At 34.5% G+C, this 16,196-nt stretch overlaps 1 protein-coding gene across 2 annotated transcripts in view; it reads right to left on the reverse strand.

Annotated features, from left to right (window-relative positions):
- SLIT3 (slit guidance ligand 3) overlaps nucleotides 1-16,196 on the reverse strand; it is a 534,750-nt gene that overhangs the window by 148,699 nt on the left and 369,855 nt on the right. For both annotated transcript variants that reach the window (XM_088133617.1, XM_088133616.1), the window contains 3 exons: nucleotides 15,036-15,199; nucleotides 3,151-3,301; nucleotides 2,025-2,099 (listed from right to left, as the gene is read on the reverse strand). In XM_088133617.1, coding sequence (XP_087989743.1) covers nucleotides 2,025-2,099; nucleotides 3,151-3,301; nucleotides 15,036-15,199 — 390 coding nt within the window. The remainder of the gene's footprint in view (nucleotides 1-2,024; nucleotides 2,100-3,150; nucleotides 3,302-15,035; nucleotides 15,200-16,196) is intronic.

Raw genomic sequence — 16,196 nt, forward strand, 5'->3', positions numbered from 1 at the left:
ATAAACAATTCAATCAATTACCAGTTGTTCTACGGTATGGATTAGAAACCTAATCACTTTTTTCAAATACATGAGAAAGCAAAGACAAATTCAGTACATACAATGATTTATTCAAAATGTGTGTTCTACTTCCTTTGGGCTTTCAATTCCATTTCATATAAAATGGGAAGAAAATGTTGCAAATATAAGACAGATTTGTTATTGTTAAGAAAATATAAGCAAGAAGCAAATCTAGCTTTAATACAACAGTACTGCGTATAGGCCAGACCTTTTACAATAGGACTAAATCGCATACAAATAAAGGAGGATAAAAATAATTTCAATTATTTCAAAACATATTCTGCTTGGATTCATCTATGACAAATCTGATTGAGACAACTTTTGTGGTCAACTGCACAACACTAATAACTCTTGCTGCTTCAGTTATTTATTTAGTATTTCAATTTATATATATGCCTGAACTGTACCTGTACTCTTACATTCTTGTCGTCTGACAAGAATAGAACAGAGTATTTACAGCTTCATAAAAGTAAAAAAAAGTAAATGAGAACATAGGAGTTGCACACTATGGTTATTGAACAATAACATTACTTTGTTCAATTATCCCTGCTCCTTAAAAATTTACATGCTGGAAAGGTACCATAACATACAGAGCTACTGAATTTTTTCCTGAAATAAATTAGTGAAATGAACCTTAATTATCAAAGATACTTCCATTATTTAAAAGAGTAAAGGTCTGTTAGATAACCTGATATATATTCTACGATGCAATTTAGTGGAATATGCAAAGTAATGGAACAACCCATAGGGGTTTGTAAATCTGCAGTTCTACATACTGTATTCTTAAATTGACAACTTACATGAGCCATGAGAACAGTTTCATTACTTTGCAGACTTCACTAAACTGTATCAGATACAATAGCTAAACTAGAGTTTAGAAGAGGGATCCAAGCTAGCCTTGGAACTCAGGCCTTCTGTAACCTGAAATTAATACTGAGTGCCAGATGTTTAGCTGTTTGTGGACATGGAAAAAGAGCAGAAGATGCATCAATACATAAACATACCAGCAATATAGTTTCCTCTACATTTAACATTTGGCAGCAGGCACAGGTAACTCAATATCAGCACACTATAAATTCATTTCAGATGTGAATGTAGCCTACCAGGTATAAGAGAAAGGGCAGACATGAACCAATTTCTTGCAGACCTAAATTTCATTTATCCTTAAAAACATCCACCAGGTTTTGTGGAGTAGTATCTCTTACAATGATACATATCTGCTAAGCTATAGCTAAGAAGCAACTGTTAAATGATTACACCAGCCATTAAATGTTTTCTTACACTGAAGTACTGTGGATATGGGAATAGGGCATATGTCACATTGCTCAGAGAGTGATTGGATGTGTCCTGAGAAAACGGAATGGGTAACTAAAAGAACAATAGATGGTTAATCAGAGACCTTCCAGAAATCTACTATCTATCCTGCTTTCACCCTGTTCCAAACCTACCCAACTTGTACAGGCCAAATCTAAAGGTTCCAGATTTACATACCAGAATCTTAAATGAGGTTGGGCCATGCAGTGTAAAGCATACTGAAACAGAAATGCAAGTTACATATGTATATTTAAATAAATAAGCAATATTTTATAGCTCATTTTTGTCTGAATCCTATGATACTTCAAAGTCCCTCTGTTGTGACTAGTGAAGCCAGATGGCTGGTTCAATGAATTTATACTATGATCTAAATATCCGTATGCCTAGTAGCCAAATCCTGGCTCAGTTCATAGATCATACTAAGCCATGGTTTGTTTAACTAAGAATTTATTAAATAAACCACAGTAGGCTGCATCCATAAAATAATCCATGCTCTATAAAACATAGTGGTTGGGCTAAAAAAAAGCAATATAAATCAAAATGTGTTTGAATGGGACTTTTTTTCAATTAAATATGCATAAGTATGCAGCCTGAATCTTTCACATTTGGGCCAGAGGATTCTATTAACAAATAAAAGAAACATGACTTACATTTTTCGTAGACTAGGGAGCTTCTTGAATATTCCAGTAGCTTCCAGAATTGAAATATCATTATCATGTAGACGACTTATGAAAAAATAAAAATAAAAGTATTAAAACATATTTGGCTCCAAATGCACCAGTACCTACATATATATTCATCACAGAAGTATTGACAAAGAGAAAGCTATATAGTGGTGATTGTATTGGACAAGATTGGAGGAACACAGGTTCAGATCCCCACAGTTATGAAGTTCCCTGGTCACTCCCTTTCTCTGTTTAACCTACCTTGAAGAGTTTTTATAAGAACAAAATGGGATGAAAATCAGATACCCTGATTCTCAAGGCAGGAGACATCATGAACACATCCATGCAGTTTTCTTGGCAACAATATTGAAGTTGTTTGCCATTGCCTTCTACCAGGATGTTTTACCAATTTCCTAATCCAGCCCACAGCTGGGGGATTTCATACTACTTTCTTAATACTTTTCCATCCGTGTACTAACCAATTCAAAATCAGTTTAGGTTTTCAATATTGGCTAGGTGCTATCACCTAGCTAGGTCCCAAAATAATTACATTAAACAGTAAATATAAACAGATGAATCTGACACATAGAAAATTGTCTAGATGGGCATTCTTGGGCATGTAAAAAGAAAACAGCCTAGCTGGGCTCCCTTTCAATACCTTATCTGGAGGTTTTATGCTTTCTTCCTAGCTTGGTGAGCCAAGCAGCATCAGGTCACTGGGCTGAGCTGTTACTTTAATATCCTACTAAAAATTGGACCTTTATCTGTCTGGTGTTGCCTGATCCTTCTCTTCATTGGGTCTGCTAACAGAGAAGGCAACTCACCAGAAAGACTTGAAAGTGGATCACCCTTATTTAAAGGAAATACTTCGTTTAGAGGAATCTTGCAATCAAATAACTGTATGGATACAGCTCTAAAATAAAATTAAGTAAATATGTTTTCATTTTACTCCAAAGATGTACAGATGACATCAGAGACAGTACAGGATTTGTATTAGAAGACTGAATATCGTCTCTTGATGTATTTGTTAACATCTGATTGTGGCCATGAAAATTAATGATTTTTATAGTGAAGAATTCTATATTCCTCCTCACAAAAATGTTACACTTACAGATCTGTGGTATATTCTGGGAGGTGGCTGGGGAGGCGAGTAAGCTTTTGGTTGGAACAGTCCACAAATGTTCCCTCACAGCGGCATTTTTCAGGACAGATGAGATCCATAAAACACTCCCCACTGAATCTACTCCTGTAGTCCTCTGAACCTGTAAAATTGAAAGATTTCTAGGTAAATAGGTGCATTGTAAAATACTACTACTAATAAAATTAATATCCCAAATTACAATTGAAGAGAACACTTCCATTTATTGTGGAAGTTCAGAAGAATGAATTGAACTTATTAACTATTCTCTGCATTATGCTCTAAAAAAATCTGAAAAGTTCACTTTAATGTGAATCTATAGGAAGGAGATCTGTCTCCTTTCCAAAAAGACCATTAGGAAAATATATATATTTTTCTTGGTATTATTAACCATCAACTGGCAAATGGCACATTAGAATGAAGGTAGATTGAAATGCAAACACAGTGTATGAGACCAGTGAGTCTGCTTTCTCAGGATAAATATTTTAACAATATAAGAACACCACAACTGAAAGTAATATGAATTTCAAGAAATTCTACTTTATTTACAATAGGCCTCTGAATAGTTAGTAAGAACTATAACTTAGCATGCTATTGTAATACATCTGTCAGATCTTTCAAATGTGCTTAATGAAATGCTTTTTCAGTTTCTTTCTCTAACATTTTCAGAAGAATTAATAAGAACTTTATTAATAAGAACTGTTATTAATAAGAACTGTAAATGGGATACTTGAGCTTATGGCTGCCAAATTATCAATTGATATGAAATCAAAGGTTTGTGGAAACAGATCCTATCAGGCAGATACTTACATAGTTACTTTATAGTTTATTAGGGGAACCACTAGATATTTTGCTGAAATCATTTATTACATCCAACCATTCTAACAAACCTTAGTATGTCCAACTTTTTCAAAAACTTTATAAATTAGTTGCAATTCCAACATCTAACTGTCAATGCCAAATCCATTTATCTAAAAAACATCTTCTGAAAAGGATTTGAAGAAAGTGAGTGAAGGGAAACTGATCAGCAAAAGGATTCTGAAAATATTTTCAATAGAAATTTGCTCAAGCTAATCTTAGCACAGACATTTTTGTACATATGTATATTTTGCATACAGAATACATTTTTGGACATACATTCCTGTATAAAAATAGCAATGCAGAAAACTTCCCATTAACAAATGCATGAAACAACAAACAAGGCTGCAAATGAAGGGCAGACGCGAAATCACTGGGAGAACCCAGTAATGGAAAGACACATATCACAGATGGATTGTAACTGAAGTATAAGCTTCAAATTCAGGTAAAGCTAAATGTTCTTATTTAAAAGTTAACTTCATGAAAATCATTAGGACTTGTTTCCAAGAAAATATATTTAGAACAAAAACATTAATAGGATATATTCTATCATTTTTCTTTAAGTATTTCATCCATAAAGTTTATCCTCACTCTATAAATACACTTTCCTGTTCTCTTCCCTCAGTGTTGTTGCATGGTCTTATTTTTTAATATTGTTTATTGTTTATTTCAGGAGGGATGCACAATGCTGAAATCCTGAAAGTATATTCATCTTTTTAAAAACATAATTAATAAAGAAGAAATTACTGTGTACTGTATGATATTGTAAGTTCAGGCCTGTTTTCTTTTACTTTTACTCTAAAGAAACAAAGGAGTAAAAAAAATAATAATCACCCAGTGAGGATATTCACCCTCAAGCTTGGTTCAGGTGAAATAGCAACAGCAGGAATAGGAAATGTTTTCTTATTAGCTACAAATATATATGTACATTAAAATTTTAACTGTGAATCATCAAGAGGACTATCGAATGTAAGGTGATAAACACACATACCATCATCAAGTACTCCAAGTTACCCATCAACCTACAAGACCGCAGCAATCAGCTGCCAACAGGAGGAAATTTACTATTTAACTTGAGCCTCGAGATCACTTGGACAGGTGGCAGTTCTGTCATGTTATTCCCATTAGGGAAAGTAATGTGAAAGTCAGCCATCTGGCTGCAGAGCCAGTTGTATGTGTCCAACCGTCTCTATATACATCACTTTATCAGACATGCTCCCCCTGGCTTTAAAAGGATATGTTGCAAGTGAAGAGGCATAACACTAAGGATGATGTACAATCATTCTTTTCCATTAAAAAAATCAAGATGGGTGTATGTGTGTCTACAGTGGAAACCTATGGAGTAGCGTGAAACCTATGGAATAATATTATCTGTAGAAATTTAAGAATGAAAACATTACATTTGCAAAGTAACTTTTTTTAAAAAAAATATTTGGATGAAAACCATAAGAACTACAAAATCAGTGTTAAAGTCCATATTGGTACATTATTTACCTCTATATTAGCTTCCATTATTATTTTACTCAAAATGTCTATTATGAAAAGAATTCATTTCACTTGAGAAAAGGCTATGTTATGCAACTCAGTAAAACTAGAGTAATACTTTTTGGGGGCAAATATTTTGTTTTTCATGAGGAAAAGCTGACAGCATGCTCAAGAAAACCAGCTTCTCTATTCACTTTTCAGATAGAAGCATTAAATATAAGAGACAAACTAAGAACTGAATTATTGATAAAAAGTCACAGCAGAATTAAACCCACTTCATGCTTTAGAACCAGAGATGAGTATAATGACTATTTACCAAATGACATACAGTATTATTATAATATAATGGGATGATTTCTCTCACCCCCTAGGACATTGATGATCTGCAACATCCTATCAAATAGTTAGAAGAATTTTGTATATTCCACCACGTGTCAGAAATCTACAGAGCAATAGAAAACATGGCCAAATTATACAGACCAGAAGATGTGAACTATGTTTCAAGGAATCCAGGGAGGGTTCAGAAGTGAAGGTTGCCTTGCAGTTCTTGCAGTCTATGTAAGATCTGAACTCAGAGAGATTGGTTGGTGGTTGGAGGTTTTCTGGATGGTATCAATTAATTGATGTCCTTGATGTGGACCAATGAAAATAGAGATTATACCATTCCCAGCAATGAATTAATCGATACCTCCCAGGAAACCTCCAATCATCAACCAACCCCCAACCCTAAGATAAAATTTAACACAGACTACAAACACCACAAATTACCCCAACTTTTGAATCACTGCAGTGAGGAAATCTCACTGGGTTGTAAGTTGAAATGTCTACAAAAACAAACAAACAAACAAACAAACAAATAAAAAATAAAAATAAAATAAAATAAAATAAAATAAAATAAAAACTTGATCTCCTGAAGATTGGAGAACAACTGCTAAGTATGTACTACCCACCTTCTAACCTTCTCCTATAATATATATCCACAGGGAAGTGTATGCATTTAGCCTATGATTTTAGTTTGTGGGTAGCAATGGCATGGTCACTGCAGTTGGTAAATGGGATGCATACCCTATGTTGTAAGTTTTAGAAAGATTTTCTATTGGCTCCATAGCAGATGCATAGGTTTCTTTGGAAGATAAGATGACAGAGACAGTGCTCTCAGAAGGCAGGTGTTATAGAGATGAATAAGACATTAGATGGTTAGATGGATATTACAGTGAATTTTGTAACAACTATTTATATTCACCAAGCACAGAGTGTGGAAGTATGTCAAAAGTGTGTCTTTATTCCAGGCCAAGAATACAGTAGTTTCTACTATTCTACTTACTTGACTGGAATTTTTTAATAATGGGAAGCATCCTGCACAGTATCATATTATTGTGCCCAGCTTACAATACAAGGTAATAAAGCTGACATCATTCATGAAACCATCACTGAAGCTGAAACAAAATTTAATATCTCTAGATACTCAATTTGTACACTTTAAAGGAATAATGCAACTTGCCTCAGTTATTTCACATGCAAGCTATTTTCAAAATCACTATCTGAACGCTTGATTGATTTGTGGGCTTATGGTGAGATCTGCTTTAAGCTATGTAGTTGTATGAAACATTATGAAACTGTAATGTTACAGTTTTCTTTACCATATGTCTCTTGTTATTCCTTTTCCTGTCACAATGAGGACATCTCTCACCTTTTGATGCTTCTGAAAACAGAAGAAGAATTCCAGCATGCCATGCTGCAGGAAAGCATGGAGCCTTCCATGGTGCTTGACAGAACCATGTTCAATTTGTATTGTTCTACCACATGGTTAGATCAAGCACAAAGGAAAATCCCATTAACAGGCAGAGTCAGTGTTAAGCAGCCGCCAAAGAGAGAAGAGTGTTGAGAGGAAGTAGCATGGAGAAGCACAAGCTGGAGATTTCATTGTGAGCTGCTGTCCACTCCTCCCATGCATAAAGGAGCTGAGGTTCAAGAAGTCAAATTTATTGCTACAAATGCAAAAATAAACTTCTATAGTACAGACAGTTAGTGTAGAAGAACAACTACCAGACACTTCTGAAGGTGTAACTATTACAAATTATATTTAAAGGCTTACCACTGACAGTTAATGCTGAAGGTTCAACAGAGTATATATAGAGAATATGTACAGATTTAAACATCATCCATACTACCATTAACCAGACTATCTTACATGTAGAGTATTCATGAAATAGTGTTATTTTTTTAAGTGAACTTTCTTTCATTTTGGTTGCCATGTTTTGAAACAACCTCCCTCTAATAAAACCAAGATTTTTAAAACAAAGGTATTATTTTATTAGGACTATTTTGATAGTCAGCATTTGGTAGTGCTTATTCCACTCCCACCCTTCAAAAGTTTCAGCTCTTTTATAGGAGCTAATATATTAGGAATACTTTTTTTGAACAGTTAAAGTATTTGCAGGTATGTACACTGCCTATTTGACTTTTAGTACTTCGTTATTTTGCCTACAAGATAGTAAAGGCTATGAGCTTGATCACAAGCTTTGTGCTCTAGATACTAGAGCAGGAATCTGAATATTCTGTTCTCCACCTTTGACAAACCACATTGTTGACAAATACAATTGCTGCTGAAAAAAACTGTTTTGCGATACGGTCTCCAAATACTGTAGTTTGCTGTGATTTACACAGTGGCATTAACACTGAGACTTCCACAGTTATACTGCACTGGAATCCAGATGACTGTATCCAGACACCATGGTGAAAAGTAACATTTATTATAGCATCACTACATCTCTCTCTGCCCCATCCCCAAGTAGGGGGAGCCTCCATCTTAAATAAGGGGGAGCCTCCATCTTAAATAAGGAATGTATTCAATTTAAAGAAATCTCTTACTAGAAGCAGTAGCAGGAAACGATAAGAACTGTTGTCTAAAGAAGGTTCCAATTACTTTATGTGAATCTGAACAGTGATGCTGTTTGCTTTTCATCTAGAGCAGTGTTGTCCAAACTTGGCCACTTTAAGATGAGTGGACTTCAACTCCCAGAATTCCCCAGCCAGCCATGAGTTGAAGTCCACTCATCTTAAAGTGGCCAAGTTTGGACAACACTGATCTAGAGTGTTCTAGATGGCAGCAGCTTTCTACCACAAGCACATACAGCAAACTAAGAATGCATGCATTTGACACAAGGGACAGGGGCCTAACAGAGAAGTATTGTAAACCCAAGTGACTACATGTGAACTGTAACTCTGAGCTAGTTTCCTCAAGTTGAAAAGTAGTAATTGCACTACAGTAATCCCAAAGTAGTAATTAAGCCACCCTATGGAAAGCTTGGTGATTGGAGCTCTAGCAATCTTTAAAAGCAATGGCAACTTAACTAATATCAAACCAATATAATTTTGCAAAATATGTGTATCCCAGATTTAAAAAATCTTGATTTCATGATGCACAGAGAAAACACTACAACATAAATTGAATGAATATTTGGAACAAAATGCTAGATGTGTATTTTTTAAAAGAAATGTATTGTTTTTATTTATGAATTAGTAGTGTTCTAAGGAGGTGAGTTTATCTTTTATTGAATTTTGCATGGTAGTTTTGGAAGTTTGAAAAGCTTGTAGGGAATCAGGAAAGCACTACTCTGTGTGTGTGTATGTGTACAGTATGTGTGTGTACACACACACACATGCGTGTATGTATATATATTGCTGCCCATCTCACATACATGACTCTGGGTGGCTAATAGTTAAAAACAGAATAAAAACATAGTTAAAAAAAACAAGTTTAAAAACAACAAAAATAACATAAAATCACATAGCACCCATGAATCTCAGTTAACACAACCAATACCAAGAAATGGGCTCACCCATACTCTCAGGGCTGCTGGCTTGATGGCAAAGCCAAGTTTTCAATGCCTTGTGAAAGGTAGAATTGTTTGTTATACTAGAGGCTTCTGAATTAAATACATCTTTTCTTATTGTCTTCTTCAATTAGGCAACAATTACACAAGAAGGTTTTATTCCATGGAGAAGGAAGTGCATAACAGCCTATGCATTTGACACCACATTGGATCTGTAGCCTAGAGTATTTGCGTAGTTATCACCACTCTGCAAAGCAATGCTCAGAATTCAAGTAGAGATGCAACATACTTTACAGACCTGCTCTTCTGTAAAAATATTGATGATAGTTGCTTACATGAAAGCGTTCCCAGATTTATATCACTGCTATCTACAACTGTTAATTATTGCAAAGTAGCATCTGACAAGAGATTACTGGCAGATGGCTCATTGTCCTCCTTCCATTGTTTGCTGCATTAGTGGTGTGCATGACAACTCTCTGACATTGGAACAGCTAAATGAATCAGTTAAATGGAACAAGAAGCAAATGCTGAAATACTAAGGAAATAGATTTAGTTATCAGAACTTCAAAGGAGAAACAAATTCTTATTGTTACAGGAGGAGAAAGGAAAGCCCCAATGACTCTGTTTCCTTTAAACATCCTTTCATTAAGCAGGAAAATCACAGAAGTGGACAGATCAATACATTGTTAGCCAAATGGGACAGAAAGAGAGGAAAAGAAAGGAAGTTCTAAGAAGTAACAGAATTCTCAGGATGGACGAAAAATGTTCATAACGTTTGTGGCATCACTGTAGAACTGGGCACCAATCAAGGAACAGTGACAATTCCAAGGCAACGCGAGGCTATCATTGGACAAGTAAATCGGCTGCTGAATTCCTTTTGATAATCCCTTAGAAAACAAAGCTGTATGGCAGTTACCTTAATGAAAAGGTACCATGCAGACAGGCCTGCTAAGGAGATAAGTCAGTGGTGAAATAGAACTGTCATGTTGCACTAAATGCTAGGCTGCTATTGGGCAAGTACAGGTGATGGAGAAGACATCCATATCCTTTTACAACGCCTACTGAAAATGGTAGAATTCTTTCTTTGACTTGAAAGCGCAGGAAAAGCCATTCATCTGAAATTCTACAGGAACGCTGTAAGTCCTATAATTGCCCAAGCATAGAGATTTAAATCCATCCTACTAAACAATAATTTGCAGATAAAGGCAAATGGGTAGCTTCAGTTTCCAACACAGTGTCAGGCAATATGATCATTTTACTTCACACTTTATCATTTGAGTACTAGATTCACTTTAAATTGAGTAATCATTAAAATGTGTAGTCTTCTTACCTCGCAACTTCTCTTACCTCACAACTTCTCCTCCCCCCCTGCTAAATATGCATAAAACAAGCCTTTGATAACATTAATTCTAAGTGTAAGTTTAATGTATTATGTGTTTAAGCATAGAGCTAACACTTTTGGAAGTTATTCATGAATGCTGAGAGAGCAACATGTACAATTTAACCTCAAAAGTAAATCTTGGCATACCAATGAATAAGAACAGTCTGCTCTCATTATCTACATTTTTTTTTTTTTTGCAACCAGTTATGTCTGTTGAGGACAAAACAACACTTTTCATCTTTGTTCAGGATCAGACTGAAACAAATCAAAGCTGAACTGTGCTCATCTAACATAAGAGAAACATATCAGAAAATGGAATTCTCATTTTCTCTTACCCAATTCACTTTTTTACTCATTCCCAACCATGAGAAGCCATGAGGAACAAGCATATAAATCCAAGTTATTTTAAAAATTAAACTCAACAGAACTTTTCTTAAAAATAATGTATGGCTTCTAAGCATGACTTTAAAAGTTTGCTCTCAGATATTACACTCATGGTTATCTAAAGAAATGGAAAGAAATCAGTATCACTAAAAGACTTCTCTTCTGCAACTTTGAACTCCAGCTGAGCTCAATACTATAATTTCTTCTCAAACCCTGGAACTAAGGGTAGCATAAGCAATTAAAATTACAGTAAATTAGCTTATTAAAATTTTTCTCAGCATACTGATTTTAGATTTAAATATATAGAAAACCATGAATGTATTCCTGTTGCTTTCTATAAATTAAGATTTTTTTTCAAAACAAAGTTTAGCAACCAACCATGCTTTTCACCAATAGAGGGAGGTATTTTTCCACTGTGGTGAGAACTATGAATTTTAATTTAGAAGTTGATTCTTGGAAACCAAAGCAAAACAAAATCCCCCAGCCACCCACCCCCTCCCCCTTATTTAGTTTCTCTAAAGTGTTCTTGGTAAATAGGTAGGAAGGCAGGATACAGTTTAAATAGTGGCAATAATGATACTAGCAACAAGTATAATATAGATTATAAAATATTTATATACAAACTGCAATTAAATACAATATTCCACCAGTGAATTTCTGTTCATGCTACAGCACTTTCATTTCCTTGCTTTCCTTACAGTTTTGTTCTTTTCCCAACTACTCCCAACTACTCAAAAAACATCAGAACAGATTTTGATGGTATGTGAGAGTTTATAGACAAAAGGAGGAATTATCTCCATTATTAGTTTGCTGCTTGAAGTCTTTCCAGTGCTATTTAAACTGAGACTGAATACTCTCAGGATACAGATCTTGAGGGTGGGTGATTTTCAGGTACAGAAACTCTGAGTTTTGCCTGCATTTCTGTACCTGAAACTCAATCTGGGTTTGTTCTCAGGTTGTACACATCAGAAACTAAAAGTATGCTGTTGGAGAACATTCCTAGCTTTATCACTCTCACTGGAGACCAAAGGGACTTCTGTGTCCAGGAGTACTGACTATCAGCTTTCAATGGTAGATCAACTATGCCCCTTTCTGAATAGAGACAGTCTAGCTCACATATGGGAACTTCATCCTTAGTTGACTGTTATGCAATCTATGTGGGATTACAGTTACACTTTATTCAGAAGCTGCAGCTGGGACAAAATGTAGTGGCTGTGTAGCTGAGTAGGTTATCTGGCCTTAGATATGTTATATCTCTCTTGAAGGAACTCTTTGGCTGCCAACTGATCAGGTTCTAGATGTTTCTTGTAATGTCTAAGGCCTTAAAACAATTCAGATCAGAGTATCTACTGTGTGTGCCAAGGGCTGCGGACTGATATATGTCAGTAATTTACTGGGAGATATTTTCCTTGGTCTGGCACACTCTCTTCTGAAAATCAAGAGGGCCCAACTATTAGCAGTTTTGCTGACATGAATGTTGGGTTAATTGATCTTTTGTTTTTATTTCCAATCCCATATTTTTGGTAATATAGTTTCATTTCCTTTTATTATTTTTATTATACCATTCTATAGTTTGTAAATCACTTAATGATGCATTTGCATAATTTAAATAACTATGTTTAGTCCAAGGGATCTTTTTTTTTTTTTAGAATAATCTTGATGTACTAACAGTCCAGATCACAGAAAATATATTAATAGTTGACATAGCTAATAGCCCATAATTAATTTGAAAAAAATCCAGGTATATTTTATTTTATTTTATTTTATTTTATTTTATTTTATTTTATTTTATTTTATTTTATTTTATTTTTTTATTTTATTTTATTTTTTTATCTTATTTTTTTATTTTATTTATATTTTTGTGAGTGCAGCAGTTTCTCAGGTCCACAACTCTTTCCATATATATTTAAGAACTGACTTAGACCTGTTAAGTTTAGCCTAGAGTTCTATACAGATACATAACCCTGAATTGATACAATGAACATATAAACAAAGCCACAGAAAAAAAATATTATTCTTTATTCCTGCATACTATAAAGTTCACTCTCATAATGCTGAGAAGAATCCTATTAAATGGCAGAACTCAGAACATAATTCCATGCATGTTTCTTCTCAGCTCATGGGAGGGATGTACAGTGATCCTCAGTTGGATCAAAGATCTTTTCATGAACAGATCACCACTAGAAACAATCCCACATGAACACTGCAACCACAATTCTAATTTCCTGACTTATAATATATTGATAAAGGGCAATTTATGAATTATTGAGGAGAGGTAGCACACAAGTAATGTTCTTTTGCATAGTGACAATTGTGTCAGGAAATTTGGTTGTCAGGAAAGCAATACATCATAGTCCCTTTTTTTAGAATGAAAAAAAGCAACTGTATTCATTTTTATATTCAACTATATCAAGATACTCCATCAACAATAGTATATTTTTTTCTACAGTCCCATTAATGAATTTCCATCATCTAAAATGCTGTCTATATTTTAAGCTTGCTTGAAATAAGTAACATATTGTATCACCACTAAAATTATAAATCACATATCTGATTGGACCTTAGAATATGAACAAGCCAAAATTTATAAGGAGGCAAGGTTGGATAAAGAAATACTTCAGCTGTAGGACTCTGGATATGATTAACAGTTTGAGTCCATATAAAATCATCACACCACACATAATATTATGGAGATACACTTCTTGTCACACAATAAAATTTCTTTGCTTCCCTCCCCTTGTATTTCTTTCACATCCTCCCACATCTACTTTGAAGAATCCCTCAACTCTTTACAGCAGATTGGTGGGGGAGCAGGGTTGTCAACAATTTTAAAAATCTGCTTTACTGTCAACTTCTAGTGGAATGACTCCAATGGATCAAACCCATAAAATTTTAAGCCCTTTGTGCATATGTGTGTGCGTGTGTGTTTTTCTCTACAGAGAAAGTATCATCTGATTCAGCTACTTTTGCAGTATTAGAACTAATAGATTAAAGTTATGGCTGATCATGCTATTTTTACTGCAGATACTTTATTCAAATTTATCATAGCATGGAATGGGATTATCAGGCAACTGATGGAAGTATTTTTTAATAACACTGCCTTCCTACACATTTAACAGTTTATGAACCTAGGTCTGCAAGGGTTGTAGTCCACTAAATCCGTATAAGCTCTACCCATTTTACTTCTGCAGATCAAAAGTAAAAAACCAGAGGTGTTATCGAAACTCAAGTGGGCTATCACCCTACCTTTAATCTGCTTTTAAAAGTTTTAAAATTTCAAAAGTTTTCTTCTTTTGAAATCATAATTTAATTTTTTTTGCCATATTTTAATTTGTTGTTGTTGGGTTTTATTTTTATTATACTATGGAAGTTGTGGGTTCCCATCCTATCTTTTTTAAACATACACTATTGCAATAAACTCCTCTGCTCTCCAAAGAGTTATATTGATTCTTGTTCCAAAGTCACCCTTTGAGTGATTGGCAGAATAGCATCCCTGACAAAGCTTTCATTTGGACAGCAAGATTAAAAGAAGAAGAAGTAAGCAAATGTCTCTGAATTTGATCAAAACATATCTGAATGATTTCACTTTTTTTTTTTTTAATGGATACCTGGGATCATTTGTATCACCTTTCTTTGAAGGCAGTGTACAAGGCTGCATTCTTTTAAAACAGAAGCCTAGTTTTTAACCAAATAGCCAAATAAACCAAAAGGAAAGCTAGAGGTTTCTCTCTCTTTTAATGCATAAGGTAAATAGATTTTCTGAAGGACTAATCCAATTTCTAAAATTTAATTTTAGAAAGATGCTACATAATATCCATTATACCAAACACTGTCCCACAGATTGGATTAGCAGACTCTCTGGACCTGCTTATTTCTGAACTAAAAGTGCAGCACAGCCTGGATAAATGAATTACCTGAGCAACGGAACTTCTTGCTCTTGATCTGGCTGATTCGTTTGTTGGCAAGACGACGCGGACTGCTGCATCGAGCTCCGCTGGTTTCTATTGGATTATCCTGCAGGTAATCAGCCAGCCACTTCAAATGGCAGTCGCACACAAATGGATTTTGAGCTAAATGCCTGCAAGAGGGATGGGATGTTTAACCAGAAATGACCTGTGACACTGTACTCCATCATTGTTTTTACAAATACAAAACCGAAGAGCAGAGTAATTGAATCAGCTTCCAATACACTGGGTCTGGCAGAAGCTGGATGGAGCTAGACCTGAATGGAGATATCCTGTGAGCCGTCTTCTTTTTTTAGCTTGTTAAGTCAGCAGCGAGCCTTCTCAAGAAGGAAACACAAATTAATAAAACAAAGTCTGTTTTTAAAGGGCGTAGACCTTCTGTCTACAAAAACTGGTCATGACACATTGCAGTCAATTCATCCTTTTAGAAGTAACAGATTTAAACTTTTTTTTTTTTTTGGCCACAAAATTAAGGCTTTCTAGAGACTGTATTGTAAACTGGTATACCTCAGACCAGTAGAAAGTATGTAGAAGAATCAAAGGTTTCTATCAACAGAGAAATTAAGTTCTAATGTATCTCATCTTTAGATTATCTAAAACTTCAACAAGTCATTATATTCCATTCATTTTTTAATTATTATTATTTCACTGTTTGGCCCAGACAAAATTTCTGAATTATTTATCAATACAGAAATGTGTTTGTGGCAATTCTAAATCTACAGTATTTTTTTTTATATAGACAAGGCTATTGTTAAGATGGATGTTAATTATTTGCAGGAACTTTGGAAGTGTTAGAAGAGCTAATACTGGCAAATTAATAATTAAGGATCTTAAAGAATACAAAGTTTCTTATAAGCTGAAAATGAGACTAATTTAATGGAAGATTATTGGACATCTTAGAGATTTTTTAAAAGTTTGACTGACAAGTTTATTACACTGAAAATGTGAATTAATGGATGGATTTACACATATGGTATTGTCAGCCCTTCAAGGTAGACTTGGTCAGGAAACAGACATCACAAGAAATAGTAGAAATCTACTTTATCTATAACAACAGAATATTGAAAGCCTGGCAACATTTCCCCTTCTCTTTCTTTTATACCACAGAGA

Source organism: Python bivittatus, unplaced genomic scaffold (genome assembly GCF_059951505.1).
Source record: "Python bivittatus isolate LINGU-HERP-01145 unplaced genomic scaffold, Pbiv_v1 ctg000080_np1212, whole genome shotgun sequence".
Taxonomy (NCBI): Eukaryota; Metazoa; Chordata; class Lepidosauria; order Squamata; family Pythonidae; genus Python; species Python bivittatus.